This window comes from Sturnus vulgaris, chromosome 14 (genome assembly GCF_052056855.1).
Source record: "Sturnus vulgaris isolate bStuVul1 chromosome 14, bStuVul1.hap1, whole genome shotgun sequence".
Lineage (NCBI taxonomy): Eukaryota > Metazoa > Chordata > Aves > Passeriformes > Sturnidae > Sturnus > Sturnus vulgaris.
The window spans coordinates 2,381,642-2,399,914 of NC_142256.1; the positions used below are offsets into that span (position 1 = coordinate 2,381,642).

Genomic DNA, 18,273 nt, shown 5'->3' on the forward strand with positions numbered 1-18,273 from the left:
ACAACTGCAGTGTGTGCAAAATGGAATGTGTACAATACCTGTAGTGTGTGCAAAATGGGAGAGTGTACAAAAGCTGCAGTGTGTGCAAAAATGGGAGAGTGTACAGAAGCTGCAGTGTGTGCAAAATGGAATGTGTATAAAAACTGAAGTAACACCCACAGCTCTACTGGTTTGGGGATCTTTTTCTTGCAATTGTTGCATTGGCAAATAAAGACAAGTACATAAGAGCTGAATTAACAATTATTTGTCACCAAGAAATACTTAACCCCAGGGTTTTTTTAACTGTTTGCTTGCTGTTTTAGTAATGAACAGGAAAAGATTTTATAAAGAAATCTAATAACAAACACCTGTAAGATACCACAAGTTTAACTAAATAACGTGCCACCTTAAAGATGGGGAAAGAATCTGACATTCTAAACTTTGTGAGCCAGACAAACTCAGTTCTCCAGATGCATCTCTCACTTTTGAAATACCAAAGCACTTCTCTGTCCTTCTGTCAAATATCTAAATGTGTACTTCAGTAAAATTGTGCAGTCTGTGGTTTCTATGAGCTCATTGTCCACCACTTTTCTGTCTTCATGTACTGCAGTAGTAATACATGAGTTAAGGCTAGAAAGGCTGAAGCTCATTAATTTTGCTGTAAAATAAATCACAAATTTTCAGAAGAAACAGGGAAAATAAGATTTAATTATTTTTTCTCTTCTTTAAAGAAATCAGTGTTGAAATTGTGTTTGAAAATTACTGACCATTTCAGCTTTGTGAGCTGTTAATCTAATACATGAATTTTCTGACTTTGTGATTCTCCATAGAGCTTTTCAGACACACTTTCAGTAATGGTTTCAAATAATGGCTATCTATTCATCATCTGAATTTTTAAATACGTCGTGAACTTCATAATGTATCACCTTGTTGACATGGAGACAACTCTGACCTTTCTCAATCTCGTTGCAGGTGGTGTGCTGAAGGTGGAAATTTGATTTGCTGTGACTTTTGCCATAACGCCTTCTGTAAAAAGTGCATTTTGCGCAACCTGGGCCGAAAGGAGCTCTCGACTATCCTTGATGAAAATAACCAGTGGCACTGCTATATTTGCCATCCAGAGCCTTTGTTGGACTTGGTCACTGCGTGTGACAGTGTCTTTGAAAATTTAGAACAGTTACTTCAACAAAACAAAAAAAAGATGAAAGTTGAAAATGAAAAAAGTAAAATATATGACCACGCAGTCAAGTTTTCTCCAAAGAAAAACAATGCAAATTGTAATGGGGAAGAAAAAAAACTAGATAATTCATATTCAGGTTCATTAACATATTCTTATAAAGCACTAATGGTGCCAAAAGACTTGCTTAAGAAAACAAAAAAACTCATTGAAACTACAACAAATCTGAATTCTAGCTTTGTAAGCTTTTTGAAAAACGCTGCAGAAAATGTAGAAATAAGCCCAACTGTGCAACTGTGCCAGCTGAAAGCTTTTAAATCTGTGCTGAGTGACATGAAAAAAGCTCATCTGTCTCTAGAAGAAGGCCTGAACCTGGAGATTCAAGCATTGAATGTTAAAATCAAAGATAAAAATACCAAAGAGAAAAAAACTGAGGTTAGATCAGAAAAAAATGAGGTGAAAAAAGATGAAGGAAAGGAACGTGTTGCATTAAAAGAGGATGCTGCCACACAGACGCAGAAAAAAGTTGTGTCAGAGCAGCCTGACAATGAGCCCATGGATCAAAGTGTTCCCTCAGTGGAACAGACAGATAACAAGGCAGCTCCTGAGGAAGAGAAAAAGTCTGGTGGAAATGAAGAACCGCAGTATGAGCCCAACAGTACAGAGGCTTTGGACATGGATATTGTGTCCATCCCCTCGTCTGTTCCTGAAGATATTTTTGAGACTCTGGAATCTGCTATGGAGATTCAGATGCCATCAGATGAGCAGGACAGTGGAAACACAGCAGCAGACCATGAGACTCCAAACTCAAATACAAAACTAAACACTCCTGTGAAAGACACCAAAGGTGGTACCAAGTTAAAATCGTCGGCTAAAGGAACAAAAGAACTGATTGTAAAATTGACTCCAGTTTCCCTTTCAGAGTCCACAGTTAAAGCTGATGATCAAGACAGCAGCCTAGAAAAGGACAATAAAGACAATGATGTATCTCAGGCTGTTGCTGCATCTCAGGATGTTGATGCATCTCAAGATGTTGATGCATCTCAGGATGTTGATGCATCTCAAGACGTCGATGCATCTCAAGCTAGGGCAGCAGACTGTGACTCTGTGAAACAAAACCACAGCGTTGGCAGCGAGCCCTCCACGGAGAACGACGCTGTGCCCGTGGAGGACTCGGATCTCCGGAGGTCACCACGTGTCAAAACCACCCCACTGAGGCGCCCCACGGACATCAGCCCCCTGACATCCAACTCAGAGGAGGACAGCAACGACACGAGCAATGAAAAACAGAAGGGGAAACCATCCAAGCAAGCCGGGAGGAAAAACGATAAAAAAAATTCATCTGACAGCACTGCTGATGGTCCCAGTCCTAAGAAAGTTTCCAAATCCAAAAAGCCATATGACTTAGATCACAGCTCAGACTCTGATGAGTTGCCAGCTGTCCTTAAAGAAGCAGGGATGATGAGTCGCAGCTCCTCAGACAGTGAGAGCAACAGTGAAGCGCCAGCAAAGAATCAGCAGGCTTCAGATTTTCAAAAGAGTCAACCAGTAAAGGATGAAAATGGGAAACGAAAAAGGAAAAGTTCCAGTTCCGGTTCAGATTTAGATGCTAAAAGAGGCAAATCAGCTAAAAATGCTGCTGCTGCTAAAAAGAAACGACAAAACTACTCTGATTCTTCAAACTATGATTCTGAGTTGGAAAAGGAGATAAAAATGTTGAGTAAAATTGATGCTGCAAAAAAATCGAAGAAAAAATTCTCACAAAAAGATGATAGTTATGATTCCTCTGAAGAAGAGCAGAGGAACAAAGTTAGCAGTAAGAAAAAGGTAAATCTGAAGAAAAAGAGAGGGAAATCTTCTGAAGATGATGATGCTGAGAAGTCTTCTCCAGAGAAGGAAATTAATCACTCTTCTAAAGATAAGAAAACGGGTAAGAGGTCAGCTGCTAAGGACAAGATAAACAGAGACTCAAAAGAAAAATCTGCAAAGGGAAAACGTGATGAGTCTTCTGATGCTGAGAGGTCTTCACTGGAGAAGGAGGAGAGTCCTGAAGTTAAGAAAAAGGATTTGAAAAAGAAAAAGACACAGGATGATTCTTCTTCTGAGAGTACTGAGAAATCGGCAAAGAAAGAGCACAAGTTGGAATCTTCAAAAGACAGGCTCAAGAACAAGAAAGGTTCAGAAAGCAAAGCAAAGAAATCTGAAAAATTGAAAAAGAAAGGTTTCAAGAAAGAACAAGATGATTCCTCTTCTGATCCTGATAAGTCATCTCCAGAGAAAGGCAGTGGCAATTCTTCTGAAAACGACAAAATTAAAAAGGAGCCCGTGTTAACAGAAAAGAGGAAATTGAGAGAGAGAGTAGCTAAAAGAGTGCGCATTGATTTATCCTCTGATACTGAGAAATCTCCCCAAAAAGAGGAGAGTTCTGATGATGATGCCATGCGGCGTAAAAAGCGAACTGACACGAAAGAAAAGAAAAAAATAAGCCACAAAAAGAAAATTTCCAAGAAAGAACAGAATGACTCGTCTTCTTCTGATGAGGAGTCCTATGAAGACACTAAGAAAAAGGTTAAAAGAGGATCAGTAAAAGAAAGTAAAAAGAGCAACTTAAAAAAGAAAGTGGCAAAAAAGAAGGTGGTTGTCACTTCCTCTTCTTCGTCTGATAAGGAAGCGTCTGATAAGGAAGAGAATGACGATCAGAATTCCACAGGCGATGGAAGCAGCGACGAGCAGAAGATCAGGCCGGTGACCGAGAGCTTGATGCTGTCTGCTGATGCAGGATTTTGTCAGTCATCAGGTGTGCAAAAGATGTTCATGTACACATATTAAAATACTAACAGGGGAACTTTGTAAGATATGGGTGACATTTAATCATCTAGAAGCAAAAAATGCTCATAGTTGGTAATGATACGTTTAGATGTTTGCAGCCTGTTGGGTTTTCTGATAAGGGATTTGGAAGCACATGTTGTAAAGTTCCCTTCTAGCCAGACTATGCTGTGACTGTAAGATTCTGTGATTTCAGCTTGTGCCTTGAGGAAAAAAAAGATGTCACTGTAAATGGAGGTGCTTTGGAAGCTCTAGGCAGTATTTACAACAGATACTGCCTTGCAGTCCAGCTTTCCAAAGCTTGGCCCTTGCCTCAGCTGCCCAGGGACTATTTAGCAGAAGCTGGTTGGAAGGAGTAGATAATGTGGTGAACTCAAATTTATCACCTCCTGTCTGTGCACTGGAGATGACTCTGGAGACCTGTGGCATTGTAATATACATTTAAAAATCAAGTAAATGTTTTTTATGCCTCACAAGAGCCATGTAGTCTTAGAACAGCTACTTAGAAATCTGCCATTGCTTATCGATTTCATATGTTGTGTCCCTGTGCAGATAATACTGGGACTTGTAGAGCTTTTCCTTGAGTGTTGCCTTATCAGTGTTTTCCCCAGTGATGTCACTGCTGGGGGAGATCGCAGATAATTCATGGTTTGCATAGTAATGAAATGGTTTTTTGCATGTGGTTGCTGCCACAGCCATTAAAGCTCTCCTATAGACAGACAATTGATGGCACTCAGTGACACAGTTCTCAGCAGTTTAGCTAACAAAATTAATTACTATCAAAATAAAATTTTCAGCACTTTAGCTAACAAAATAACACTGCCATCAAAAGTAGTGTGCCCTTGGGGATCAGTGCCTGACAGCACAGAAAGTTCAAAACATCCAAACTTTGTGGGAAGTTGCTTGGTGGAACTTTAGAGTTCCAACATAGCACTACTGGACCAACAGTGAAAAATGCCTTGAAAATGGAATTGCTCATGTACAGTTGATGGACTTGGTACTGAGATAGCCCAAGAGGAGAAAGTTGGTTTTAATATATCAGAAGGTGTCTGAGGCATTGGGAGCTGTTGTTTCATTTGCAGGTCACAATGGGAAGATTGGGTCGTTATTGGAGAGATGGATAGCAGGGTACAAACTAAACAAGATTTAGGATGATTGACAGGAGAATTAGACTGAGAGAAGTGGCTTGGTTTAGACTGGAGACAGAATGCTAAAAACGAGTTGTCTGAATTTCTGTCTGCAAATCACCTCAGGGGCAGTTTTAGGAGGGGCTGAGCTGGATGTGTGCCCAAAGGATGAGAGGCAGTGGATACAGCATCTATCAAGGAAAACTAAGAGATACTAGAAGTATTCTTACACGGAGCATAGTCAGAGCTTGGAACTGGTTGCCTTGTTGTTGAACTTCAGAATCTTTGTCCTTGGAAATGCTCAAAACTTGACTGGCCAAGGCCCTGAAGTAACTGAGCTGACCTTCGAGTTAGTTTTGCTTTGAGAATGGAGCTGGAGTAGAGTTGGAGTTATCATTTGATTTTATGAAATTCTGCCTATGTTAGAGTATTTTCAGAGGAGAAGAATGTGGCCTTTGTCTGCAGTTTGCTTTTGGTTTAATAGGTGAATTAATAAAATAAAGGAGTCTGTTCTGTGAATAAGCTATGTAGATTGATCATTGAATGAAACTTAGGATCTGGTATAACCAACAGGATACTTTTATTTATCTACATGAGGGACTTTCTGTGATCACCTTGGAGTGTCCTTCTTGCAGTGTAGTTTTAGTCCAGTCCTCCAGTCCCCACAGATAGAATACAAACAGAAATTATGAGTGAGAAGATCTCGGCTCATTAGGATTGCGAGGTTTCTTTCCCTTCATTTCACTACCTAGCAGATTTATCTGACTTGCATACAAGACAAAAGAGAGAGAAAAGCAAGGGGAGAGGCCTGGGAATGTGCTAATTTAAATTTAAATACAAATTCCTCAGTCCAGCCCAGAGAGTGCAGAGGAGCTCAAGGGCAGGATTCACACTGTGCTGTTCCTTTTCTGTCACATGTCCCACACTGTTGGTCGTGATGTCCTTTGTACATGAGACAGTGCCATGTCGTGCAGCTGAGTTTGGATATTTGCAGTAAGGACAGCATGTGGAATTCTCAAAATACAATTCTTTACACACACTCCTAGTGTGAAAGCAAAAATAGGGAGGATTGGTGATCTCCAGTACTTCTCTCCTGGCAGCAGGGCAACCCATGGGCTTGGGAAGCAATTCGGTCCCATATTTGTTTGTTCCTTCTTTGCAGTTTGCACAAACTCACCACTGGAGCTTCTGACAGAGCAAATAACTTCTTAGGAACCTTATTTCTAATTCCTGAGTAGAGTATTGAGTCTCTTATGTTTTGGTGTAAAATCCCAAATTCACAATATGTAATTAGGAATGAGTTGCAAGTGGTATGTAGCAGTGAGCAAAATTGGAAAAACTAGATTTATTTTTATTTGTCAAGACAGGTAACTGGTAGAAAAGTGGTATTGCCAAGCTGTTTTTAAACGGGGATTGTTGATGGAGTTGCAGTTCACGTGCTGTGTTTATTGTGCTGCCATGTATTGCTTATTATTGGATTTACACACATTAAAGCATTTTCTTTCGGGCTTCCCTTCCAGGAGATGAAGCAGAGGCTCTATCAAGGACTATCCCAATGGAGGAGGAGGAAGATGATGATGATGACGACCCTGAGAATAGGTATGATACCCTCCGTAAGGACTTAGAAACGATTATAACACACCCTAGGCGTGGGCGCAAACCGGCGCAACGGAGGAGCAAGCAGGGGGTCAAAGGCTCGGCCGCCTGCCCCGTAAAGACTCGCGCACGCGCCTCCCGCAAGTGTGAACGCGGGGCCAGAAAACAGAGGCCCAGAGCCAGGAATGCAAAGCAAATGTCTAAAAGTGGTAGCTGATACACCTGGCTAGGGGCTCTTCTAAAAGCACTGCTGGCCCACTGGGGTTTCGTGGTGCACGTGGGGAGGTTGGTGGTGAGGATCTTGCAGGCAGGTTAAAAGCTGCTGCTGCTGCTTAAATGTGAATTTCAGCTAGTTGTGGGAGTAGAAGGGGACAGTTTGCATCTGTACAATATGCAGTGCTGAAATATTTTCAGAATTAATTTGGTTATTACTGTTACTTCTTATGCTTTTTAATTGAAACGCCTTTTCTCAATAAAGAGAAAGCACAAATGTGGGGAAAACCGTATTAGATATTTTCAGCTGTTAATTCAACTGAGTTTTAATCCACTAAAAAGTACCTGAAGTGACTAATGTGAGTTAAGGCCATGATTCTACAAGCACTGTGCATAGGCTCAACTGGTATCAAAGAGACTAATTATATATTTTAAGTCTTTGCATAGATATTTTCAGAATTGTGGCTTATCTGTATTGCTTCAGTTTGGAATTCAATAAAAAAGAATTTCTGTAAGATACAGTTAGCTAAGACCTGTCATATTCTACCAGTACCATTGTAGCTATCAAAATTAGCCTGGCTAGAAATGTAAAAGCTTCATTTCCTAAATGCACAACATGAAGTATCACTCAGCTCTGAGCCACAGGTTCTTTTTGGAAGTTACTGTAGTCAGACTGAAGAGCTGCTCAACAAATTTTTATACAGTGTTTCAGAAACTGATTTTTTTTGTTGTTGTTGTTTTGGCCATATAGCATGTGTGGGACCAGTTGCTGGTGGAGTCTTTTTCTGCTTCTGAGCCTTACTAGTTTAGAATATGGAATCCTTGTTTCACAGAGTTGTATGTTTTGATATGTGGCTGAAGTAAATTTGAAAAACACTTTCCTTTACGGACCTCAGTTTGGCATCAAAATGCTGCTGCTGAATTAGTTCTTGTGAGTTTTCAGTCATCAAATTTAACCCAGTAATTCAGCTCTTTAAAGATGCTTTTTAGGGACTTGACAGCACAGGGTCATAAGCAGAACATGTAAACTTCAGTATAACAAGATGTTTAAAAATTCTGCTTTAATTTCAGTCCTGTTTGAAGTTTGCTTTTCCCCTTATTTTTTTCTTTTTTTTTGTTGTTGTTGTGAGTTTCTGTTTGATAACTAAACCAATACACTTTTGTCAGAAGTTCAGTATTTACAGCACAAACGTTTCTGACAGAACTCAGTCATGATTTAGTGTAAGAGCTGTGTTGGGAAATGAATGAACCTAATTGATAACAAATAGTAATATAAATTCGGGCTTTAAAAATCAGTTTCTGTACTTTGTTTTGAAACTGCCTCTTTGTTAAGTTTTTATTTAGGAGATCTTTTGAACATCTGTTTATGAGATGGGGAGGTGTTTTGTCAATAAACAGTGTTGTCAACCTTCAGACATGTTAACTGGTAATGCAGTCTGACTTTGCCTTCATCATGTGTTGTACTTGGCACCAAAATCAGAGCTATAAACTGTAAAAAGATGGAACAAATTTCGAGAAGTTAAAAAACTTGTTCTTCTGTTTACTCAACACAAAGTGTTTAAATAGTTTACCTACTGATTCAGAGAAGTTGCCTATTTTCTTCCAGGCCAAAGAGGGTACCTGGTACCTGCTGGGTGTTTGTAGTGTGGGAACTCTCCTGTTTGCAAGTCTCTAGTTTAGATGTTCTGTTATTTGCATACCTGAGGATGTGCATGACATGAATATTAATAGCCTTGAAATAATTTTTTTTTGCCAAAATGCAATATCCAAGTGGGTCATACTATGCCATACAGTGCTGTATGCTTTCATCTTCTGTTGTGTAACTATTATTGGTCCTTCTGATCTTTTAAATGGTACTGTTTGATATGTTTGCAGTAGTTCTGTTTATTAAGAAGTTAATAGTGTATTTAATGCAGAATGCCTTTAAGTATTTGATGGTTGCAATAAATTTTTGTAAAACGTTTTTCTTGTCCAAGCATTTAATTTAATCCAACTCTGACAGCTTGAAAATCAGCCTCTTCCAACAAAGACAGCACAGTATTTAGAACAAGATGTTTGGCAGTTTTCACTCTTTTTTTTTTAGACATGTATGACATTTCATTCAAATATTAATGTCTTAAAATATATTTTAAAGGGTTCTAAATTTTCTAGTAGTATTCTGAAGGCCCATTTGAACCTAGCTCTAGCTAGAATTCTGGTGGATTTTATTAGCCACGGCCCACCATCCTCCCCCACCCAAGGGCTTGTATGGGGCAACCTTATTTCTGCATATAAAAGTAGGTATTTATGAACACTTGAGTGTGAGTTGATGTAATCTAATTGGTAATAAAACATCACAATCATGAACTAAAATTTAAAACCATGGCTTTTTAAGAAAACGGATTTTTACAACAGTAGCATTGTCTCACCAAGATTTTGAACAATCTCATTGTATTGGCACTGTAAAATTCTTGAACAAAAATGGTGCAAATTAGCATGGGGCTTAACTCCACATCCTGAGAGGTTGCACCTGCTGCCCCAGTTGTGCTGCAATGTCTGAAGGAGCTTTTAAAGCAGTCCTGCAGTGTAACTAAGCAACCCCTGGGTAATTTCCAGTCTGCCTCTTGTGAAAACTCTTTTCTTTTAGCAAGATTTAAAAATCTATAATAATCAATTCATTGCTTAGAAATGTATTCTGCTGGTGTTGTTCTTACAAAGGGGAAATATCTTTAATTCCCAGTTGATACAGACTTGTGCATGTGTGCTGTTATTTTATTCTGGAGTTGGTTTTGTGTGTCCTGGTTGAGGTTGAGGCACTGGATAATGTGTGTTGGGAGAGTGCCCTTCATACAAATGTCACCATAAGTTTAGATAAGATGGAGTGGGGCAACATGACATGCTCAAGGTCACAGCAGATCAGTGCAGGAATGAGTGAAATGCAGGGATTTTAAAATATTATTTTATTTTTTGCTTTATTCTTTACTGCCTGAAACCCTGTGCTGGAGGTCATATGGCTCTCTGTGCCTCTTAATTAAATCCATTGCTGGTGCTCAACTGTTACATCTGAATGGCCAAGAATCTTTTATGTCCTTGACCTGAGAACATATTACAGTGCCCTTTGGTTTCCATGGTTTGCTCTGGAAGAATATGAGTGAGGGAATTTTCACACTATCATAGCTTGTTTTTCTTGCTGCTGTTACTGCAAATACTAAAATGTTAAGGCTGCCACGTGAAGTTTCTTAGCTTAGAAACTTGGTGACTTTTAAATGGGTTTTATCATAAAATAGAAATATGATGTGTTATCCTGGTCAACATCCATTGTGGTTTAATTGAAACCCAGACTCCAGAGTGCAGTACTCAATTTATAATAATTCCTAGAAGCTATTTGTTACATCAGTCATTTGTCACATGCTTTCACAAGGCCTAATCTCTTTGGGTCTAATGTTGCTTACACTTAATCATTCCTATCAGATATGTAGTTAATTAAAAATGGGCATCTTTTAAATCCTGAACATCTTAATAATGTCTCACTTTTTTTGCCTAAATTCATGCCAGTAAATGCATTGAAGAAAATGCAGCTTTTCTCACTAACAAACAGTCCCACCTCAATTTGGTTGCAAGTCTTTATCCTAGATAAAAGATAGGACTATTTTTCTATCACAGCAATAACTTCTTAATCAATATTATTGTAAATAATTAGCAACTGCTCAGTTTATCCAATCTGGTTGTTGGTTATGCTGGTGATTAATAGGAAAATGAGAGCATCTTGGTTTTGAATGTTAGATTTTGTGCATGGTCTCTTTAGGTGTTAGATACATTTGCTGTTTCCTGTTCCTCTTAAAAAAAATAAATACTTCATTAAAGAACAAATTAAAATGAAGGTCTTGTTTTGCTAAGAACCAAAGTCAGCCTTTTAAAGGTGACTTGTGTAGAGGTAAGTATTGCCATCCACAAGCTGTGTTAACTTTGCTAATGCATGTGCCAAAATAAGTCAAAGGCAGGACTTTCAGAATTCAGTTTCAATATTTTTTTTCCAAGTCTTTTAGGCTTTTTTTCTTTTCTAAAACTTTGGATTTTTGTTAAACGAGGCAAGTAGCCAGACCACTGCTCTCTGTATTTTCTGGAGTAGGAGTCAAGGTTAATAATTTATGTTAAAAGCTGTTAAAGGAAGCCAGCCTGTGACATTCCAAACAGTTTCATTTTGAAGAAAAAAGTTCTGACCATTAAGAGATGGAAGAAATAGAGTCTGAATTTCTTATATGAGGATCTGCTTATTTCTGTTGCTGTTAAACGTGATGTGCTGGGTTCTAAAAAAAATCAACAACCAACCAAACCCTAAATCCCTTTTCCAAATATCCTCTGGGAGGGCCTAATGCAAAAAGCATTTGCAAGAGGATGTTACTTATCTGTGGACTTTAGTAAGTTTTCTTTGGGTTCATGCTGTGATTTCTTGATAGATGTGGAATTGAAGTTCTCCAAGGTTTACTGCTTGGTAAAATTTTAATCAGCTTTTTCTTCTCAAGAGAGAGGGGGGAGGGTGTGTTTTGGATGCTGATGGATGGTCTGACTCACTGAACAATCTGAAATGTTTATTAAACTTTTTTGCTTCCATCTTTTAATAATAACCGAATAAATTAGTGTGAGAGTGTTTTAAAAAACTACACTGTTGCTCAAAAATGAGAAAATACTGTGTGGAGTGTCAGGAAAGACAGCTTGGGAAGATTCCCTTTGAAATTTTTTTTTGTTTTAGGGACATGTTGCAGGCTGGAAAATGAAACACTGATTGTTAAAATCCTATTTTATAGTGCTCCATAGAAACAACGACTCAGTTTTTTGTTGTATAGGAAGCTTTGCTTGAGAGATCCCTGTTCCTTTGCCGTTCCCAAGTGAAGCCTGGTTTGGGGTTCAGTTCCATGGCTTTTGAGCTGCTGTTTTGACTGGTGTGAGAGCTTTCCCATCCTGAGCTATGTACACACAGCATGCATTCATTCTCCCAAAAGGCAAGACAGATGAGGTTTCACCTAGAAAACACATGTCATTTAAGATGGATGACCTCAATGAAAACTGTAGTATTCCTGATATTTATATGAGGAAGACTTGATTTATTTTTTTCTCCCCTGTAACTACAAATACTCTAAGTCCACTGTTTTCCTGTGCTTTTGACATACCTGCCTTGAATAGACTCAGACAAGATTTTTATGTTGCAAGTGCATGTAAAGAAATAATTTTTCCATAGTCACTTGTGCTTTAGTTGAAAACTTGTTCTGCAGGGAAGTCATGGGGAGCTGAGTGGACAGTTTGTGGAGCAGGAAATAAGGTGATTGACTTTTATCTGAAATTCAGGTCCTGTAGTGTTGGTCGGACTTTTTGGATGTCAACACATAAGGATTTTCAGGAGCTGCTGTAAGGCAAGGGCTTGTGGTTAGTTATCCAGCTAGACCATGAATAAAATGAAATCTCTAAGTCTGTACATTTTATAACCATTTCAAGTCTGCTGTAAAGCAGGAAACTTCTTTTAAAGAAGCTTTATGAAAACCTGCTTTCTAAAAGCAAGTCAACACATTACATTTAATGTGAGATTTTTGCTGATAGATCCTGTCTTGCCACAATGACTTTTCATCACGTGTCTTTTTTTTTTGTTCAGCTTTCAGCCCTTTTTTTGAAGTTCTGAATGGTGTAGGATTACACTTGTCGTTCATAGATGTACTTGAACAATGGAATAAATAGTGTTTTCTGTTTTACTTCAAAGAATTGCCAAGAAAATGCTTTTAGAAGAAATCAAAGCCAATCTTTCCTCTGATGAGGATACGTCTTCAGATGAGCAGCCGGTGGAAGGAAAAAAGAAACCTGCAAAGCAAACTGAAAACACAGGAGAGGATGGTAAGCACCAAAAAAGCATCTGGGAAAAAGTGGCACCTGTCATGATTTCAAGGGTCACTTGGGAAAATGATGATTGTTAAAAGTTTTCAGCAAAAAATATTACTCATTTTGATATGTAGTTGCCACATAGAGGCCAGTGTATGTGGTCATGAGGATTATAATCTCTTTTAGTGCTCTGTACGTTCATTTTTTGTTATACTCTGGTTTTTGTAAGCAATTAAGAAGTCCTAGGGACTTCTTGTGAGGGATTATTATCTGTACAGAACAGTAAGTTCTACAAGTGCACAGGAGAGAATTGGCTAACACACTCACTGGAACAGGCATTCCAAGCATTCAGGCAGTGGGAAACACCAGTTTCCTCAAATGTTTAGTATGTTGTTGCTTGTAATTCCCTGGAAAGGCACAGGATTTTAAATTAAATTAAATTCAGTTAAAATTAAGTTAAATTCATTCAGATTTTAATTCTTGCCCAATTTATGTAAGATAAGAAAGTGACTGGTATGCATGTGGTACTGACTCTTGTGTGTGACAGGAGAGAAGGAAAAGGAAGACAAGAAGTCTGAAAAGGAAGAAGGTGATTCTGAGTCGGATTCAGAGGAAGAAGAAACATCCAAGAAGCCCAGATACAGGCACAGACTGCTGAGGCACAAACTCACTGTGAGTGATGGGGAGTCTGGAGAAGAAAAGAAGGTGGTGAAACCAAAAGACAAAAAGGAAGGAGGGAAGCGAAGACATAGAAGGAAAGGTACATAAGCCACATCTTTTTGTTGGTCATGAAAAGTACTTGCTTCTGGAAAATAAATCCAGAGCTTGTCAGAATAGAGATTTCAACTGTTGTGATTTTAAAATCCCTGTATAAATTTCCTTGTGTATGAAATCTAGAATTCCCTCATGTTTTTTCGTTGAATAGCTTTATTTGAAATGTCAAATACAAGTGCAGTTCTCTCCACTTGCTGTATCCTCTGAATTGGATTAATCCTGTGGACTCTTAGAGTATCCATCCTAAAGAGCAGAGGCAAGCCCAGAATGTCTAAGTATGGGGAAATCAGTCTTGTCTTTTATGTAATTCCTCTCTTGGACTGGCAGTAGTGCCTGAGGAATGTCTCCCTGCTGGAATTGCAGTGCAGCAGGCTGGAGCTGAGCACCAGATGGCACTGTGAAATGAGCCTGTGCTGGGACTTCATTATTGCAGGCAGGAACAAAGAACCTGGGGGTGTTTCCTGGCCAGGAAAGGTGCACTGGGCTTCTCTGATCCCTGTGTTGCACTAAGGCCAGCCAGCTTTTGTGGTCTTCCACTGAATAAAAGATGCAAAGTGATTTGTTTAGCATTTTCCTCCGTGAAAACTCATTTTTATCTGTTTGCATATTCATGCTTTTCCTCCCTTATGGGATTAAAGCTCTACCTACAGTATTTCATGCAGGAAGAATAACTGTAAATTACCTTTGAATTAATGTGCAGATAAGAGGCAGCTCAGGGCTCTTCAGTGCAAGCCTCTGAAGTTGACTGCCCTCAAACAGAGCAATATATTTGATTTCAGTTTGCCCTTTCTAGCCCTTATGTTATTAATGTTACCTTTCCCCATGTATGGAGATCTACTCATGTTTTAAGCTTTGTCATTCATAAAACAATTAAACTTGCCTCTGTGTTCAAGGTCAAGCTGAAATTAAAGGTGTTAAATGCCATGCTGGTGTCTTCATTACCTAAAAATGCCAGTGACAGCTCCTCAGAGTGGTTGGAAGAGTTTTGCTAATGCTGCTCTTTGAGGTCTATTTTTAATTGCTTTTTGAGGCAGCTTTGAGCCTGTATTACCCATAGAAATGCCAAGCCATAAATGTAGTGATGCAATTTTATATTTTGTGTGTAAATAAGGGCCCTTTTTCCTGCAGTATGGTTATAAAATTACATGTAAAGCATTTGAAACAAAAGCTCCTGTTTCACTAAAAATCACCTTTTGTTTTCTGAAGTTCCATACTGTTCCCCACAGTTCTCCTCCATCATTTAATGCTCTCTTCCATTTGCTTGTAAAATAAATGTAGATGTTCATGCACAAGGACCTCAAGGCTTGTGGCACAATAAGTCACCCACCAGGACTCAACCAGTGCTTAAATTTTCATGGTTTTTTCTCTGTACCCCTTTTATCCCTCTTGCTTCTCATATATATGGGTTCCATATTGTCTGAAAGGAGCCTTGGCAGTGCCTGTTGCTCTTAAGCAGTTTGTTGTGCAGTGAGGGGCTGCTGGCTTTGCAGTGATAGGCACCATGAAATAAAATAAATGCTGTTTTCTTTTGCAAGTGAGCAGTGATGACTCAAATGACTCCGAGTTCCACGAGTCTGCAGTGAGTGAAGAGGTCAGTGAGTCTGAGGATGACCAAAGGCCAAGGACAAGGTATGAATAAAACTGAACTGTGCTTACCCTCTGTTTGTTTTGGGTTTTAGAAGTTAAAACGCTTTGGAGCAGTTTTTAAAACCCATGATGATATTTGTCTGTAGGAATTATAGAACGTTAATTTATTTCACAGAAAATGTGGGAATTTTGAATTTGTACCACAGTAGGGGATACACAACAATATGCTGAGCCAGTGAAAAAAAAAAATCAACAAAGAAATGGACATTTTAATGCCAAATACACCACTGTCTGCTGGTGGATTGCAGTATAAAACTAATGCTTTATAGTTGTGAGATTCTGTAGGGTTTTCTCATTGCTGTGTGTGTCCAGGGGGCTGAGCAGGAAGGAATTTGGAAGTCAGCCCTACCTGCACAAAAGGAGTGCATATGTTATTAATTACTGATGCAGGACACCTTTACCACTGTTTTTCAGTGAGGCAGAGGTTTATTATGGTTAATCACTAATAATGCCTTTTTGCTTTTTTAATAGATCTGCCAAAAAAGCTGAGGCAGAAGAAAACCAGCGCAGCTACAAACAGAAAAAGAAACGAAGGAGGATAAAGGTTCAAGAGGATTCATCAAGTGAAAATGAGAATAAGGTGCTGTATCATGTTTTGAAATAATAAATAGGGATTTCCTCTTCTGCCAGCTGCTCAGGGTATCTCAAACAGCTCTGCACAAAAGACAGTAAGAAATTAAAACTTTTCTCAATGTCAATTCAGGCTAAAATTTGTAAAATGCCACCATTGTGGAGGTAAAACATTATGTTGAACTAAAACTTCTCCTGTATGGATCTTGATAAAAATGTATGATATTGAGCAAAATGGAATTTTAAATCTAAATGCAGATGAGACAAATTGTAGATTAAGGCTTTGGTAGTGCTGGGGTTTCTTTTCCTGTATTGTGTAGGTAAGGGTAAATCTGATTTAGCACCCTTATAGCAGGAAAAAAGTGCTTTATTAATAATCATTAGCTACTATCAAATGATAACAGTACCTTCAATACTGCCTTTGCACTGCTGGGGTTATCTTTGGTATCTCAGAATACATTACAGTTAAGGTGGAAATTCTTTTGTCAGACTTTTTAAAAAGGCATTTTTTTCTTATTAGCCAAACTTCACCTGCATGTGTAAGAATTTGTGGGAGCTTGTCTAAGAAAGAAAGGTTTGGTGGGTTGTGCCATGATTTTTTTGCTAATGTGTATTTATTTAATTTCTAATAGAGCAACTCTGAGAATGAGGACAATGATGACTCAAAATCTCCTGGAAAAGGCAGGAAGAAAATCAGGAAAATTATTAAAGATGATAAGCTTAGAACAGAAACACAAAATGCACTTAAAGAAGAAGAAGAAAGAAGAAAACGAATAGCAGAGAGAGAACGAGAGAGAGAGAAATTGAGAGAGGTATGGTCTGGTTTCTGTGGAAAATTCTGTGAACTTGAATTCCTGGTGATGTGTAAGATGATAAATTTCAATCTCAGTGTGATTTTTGAAAACTGCTTACATACAGCCTTGTAAGCCCCAAGTTTTGTCTGCAGTTTCCTGCAGGTTGACCTTGGTAAGTTTTATTTGACTGTTGTGACCTTAGAAAGCTGTTCCACGTCCCTGCTGCTTCACTTCAGTGCCAGAGTAAGTTGTGATGCAGTAAAGAATTAAAAGTTTTTCTTTATTTAATAAATTATGACTCCCAGTTGTGGTAAATCTGAAGTATCTCAAATGCTGGGTGTTACTCATGTGAGAATGTTCCTCTGATGCCCTGTTTCTCTTTACCAGGTGATAGAGATTGAAGATGCTTCACCTCTGAAATGTCCCATTACAACCAAGCTGGTTTTAGATGAAGATGAAGAAACCAAAGAACCATTAGTGCAGGTTCACAGGAGTATAGTGACCAGACTGAAACCACACCAAGTAGATGGTAAGGAAAGAGTTGAAAGAAAAAAAAAAAAAAGAAATTTTTCCTTCCCAGGGGCACAGCACATTATGCAGGCTGAATTAGAATAATAAAAACTCCTGAACTGACAAAGCCAGAATATTTCTTTTCCTTTCCATGTCCCCAAGATCAGGCAATTGCATCCTCACAGGAGTATTTTCCAACCCAGTTGCCACATCTTCAGTGAAGCTGTGAATATAATCAAGTTCAAAGATCATCCCACTGGACAGAAATGAATCAAAAATTATCCTGACAAGTGCTTTCCTAAGAGTTATCATGATCTCAGTGATCACAGCTGTCTCTTATCAGGGGAACTGTAATAAAATGAATGTTTAATCAGAAAACTTTCAATAATTTGCTTCAGGTGTTCAGTTCATGTGGGATTGCTGTTGTGAATCTGTAAAAAAAACCAAGACATCTCCTGGCTCTGGCTGCATTCTTGCTCACTGTATGGGCCTGGGGAAAACATTACAGGTAAGAAACAAAACTTATTTCCAAGTGCTGTGTAGTTCTCTTGCAACGCAGAACAAGGAAATAAATACACCTGGAACCTGTTTTTAAGGCTGTGCAATAATCTTAAACAGGCTGTGGTTTTGTCCTCCTCATTTTTTTTTCCTTAAATTATTTATTTTCTTGACTGCTTTAAAATTAATTTGCTGCTGATAAAGTACAAGCTTATAAGATATGGTGGTTTTTACTTTTTCATGCCAGACCTTGTGTGTAAAGTCAGATGCTGGTAGGTTTCTGGGGATTTTTTGAGTGACACAGAGCTGAGGATGATCAGAGGAACCGAGGTCACTCATGGTATGACCAGTTCAAACCCGAGCTGCAGCTGTGGTTAGTGCTGGTGCACTGCAGGATTTTATCTCCAGCTCCAGCATATCTAAAAATTTGCTTTGTTTAAGGAAATGGGGGTGACAGACACAGTATTTTGACAGCCTGTAGTTCTACAGAACACTTCAAAAATCACCTTTGCAAGGTGCATTTTTACAGACTACATCCTAGCTTAGGTGGTGTAGTTCTTGGGGAGTTAATGACACCTTTTAGTGGAAATTTGCAGTGCTTTGCAGAACTGTTATGTAGGGGACTTTTTCCACCTACACTTTACACACCATGTAGTTTGATGAAATACTTAGAGCAGCAGGTATTTTTAGAGTGATCCAGATGTGTTAATGACAGTAA

At 38.7% G+C, this 18,273-nt stretch overlaps 1 protein-coding gene across 2 annotated transcripts in view; it reads left to right on the forward strand.

Annotated features, from left to right (window-relative positions):
• ATRX (ATRX chromatin remodeler) overlaps positions 1 to 18,273 on the forward strand; it is a 65,344-nt gene that overhangs the window by 22,924 nt on the left and 24,147 nt on the right. For both annotated transcript variants that reach the window (XM_014877104.2, XM_088172960.1), the window contains 9 exons: positions 952 to 3,953; positions 6,630 to 6,708; positions 12,647 to 12,777; positions 13,310 to 13,522; positions 15,072 to 15,165; positions 15,655 to 15,763; positions 16,386 to 16,565; positions 16,935 to 17,076; positions 17,456 to 17,565. In XM_014877104.2, coding sequence (XP_014732590.2) covers positions 952 to 3,953; positions 6,630 to 6,708; positions 12,647 to 12,777; positions 13,310 to 13,522; positions 15,072 to 15,165; positions 15,655 to 15,763; positions 16,386 to 16,565; positions 16,935 to 17,076; positions 17,456 to 17,565 — 4,060 coding nt within the window. The remainder of the gene's footprint in view (positions 1 to 951; positions 3,954 to 6,629; positions 6,709 to 12,646; positions 12,778 to 13,309; positions 13,523 to 15,071; positions 15,166 to 15,654; positions 15,764 to 16,385; positions 16,566 to 16,934; positions 17,077 to 17,455; positions 17,566 to 18,273) is intronic.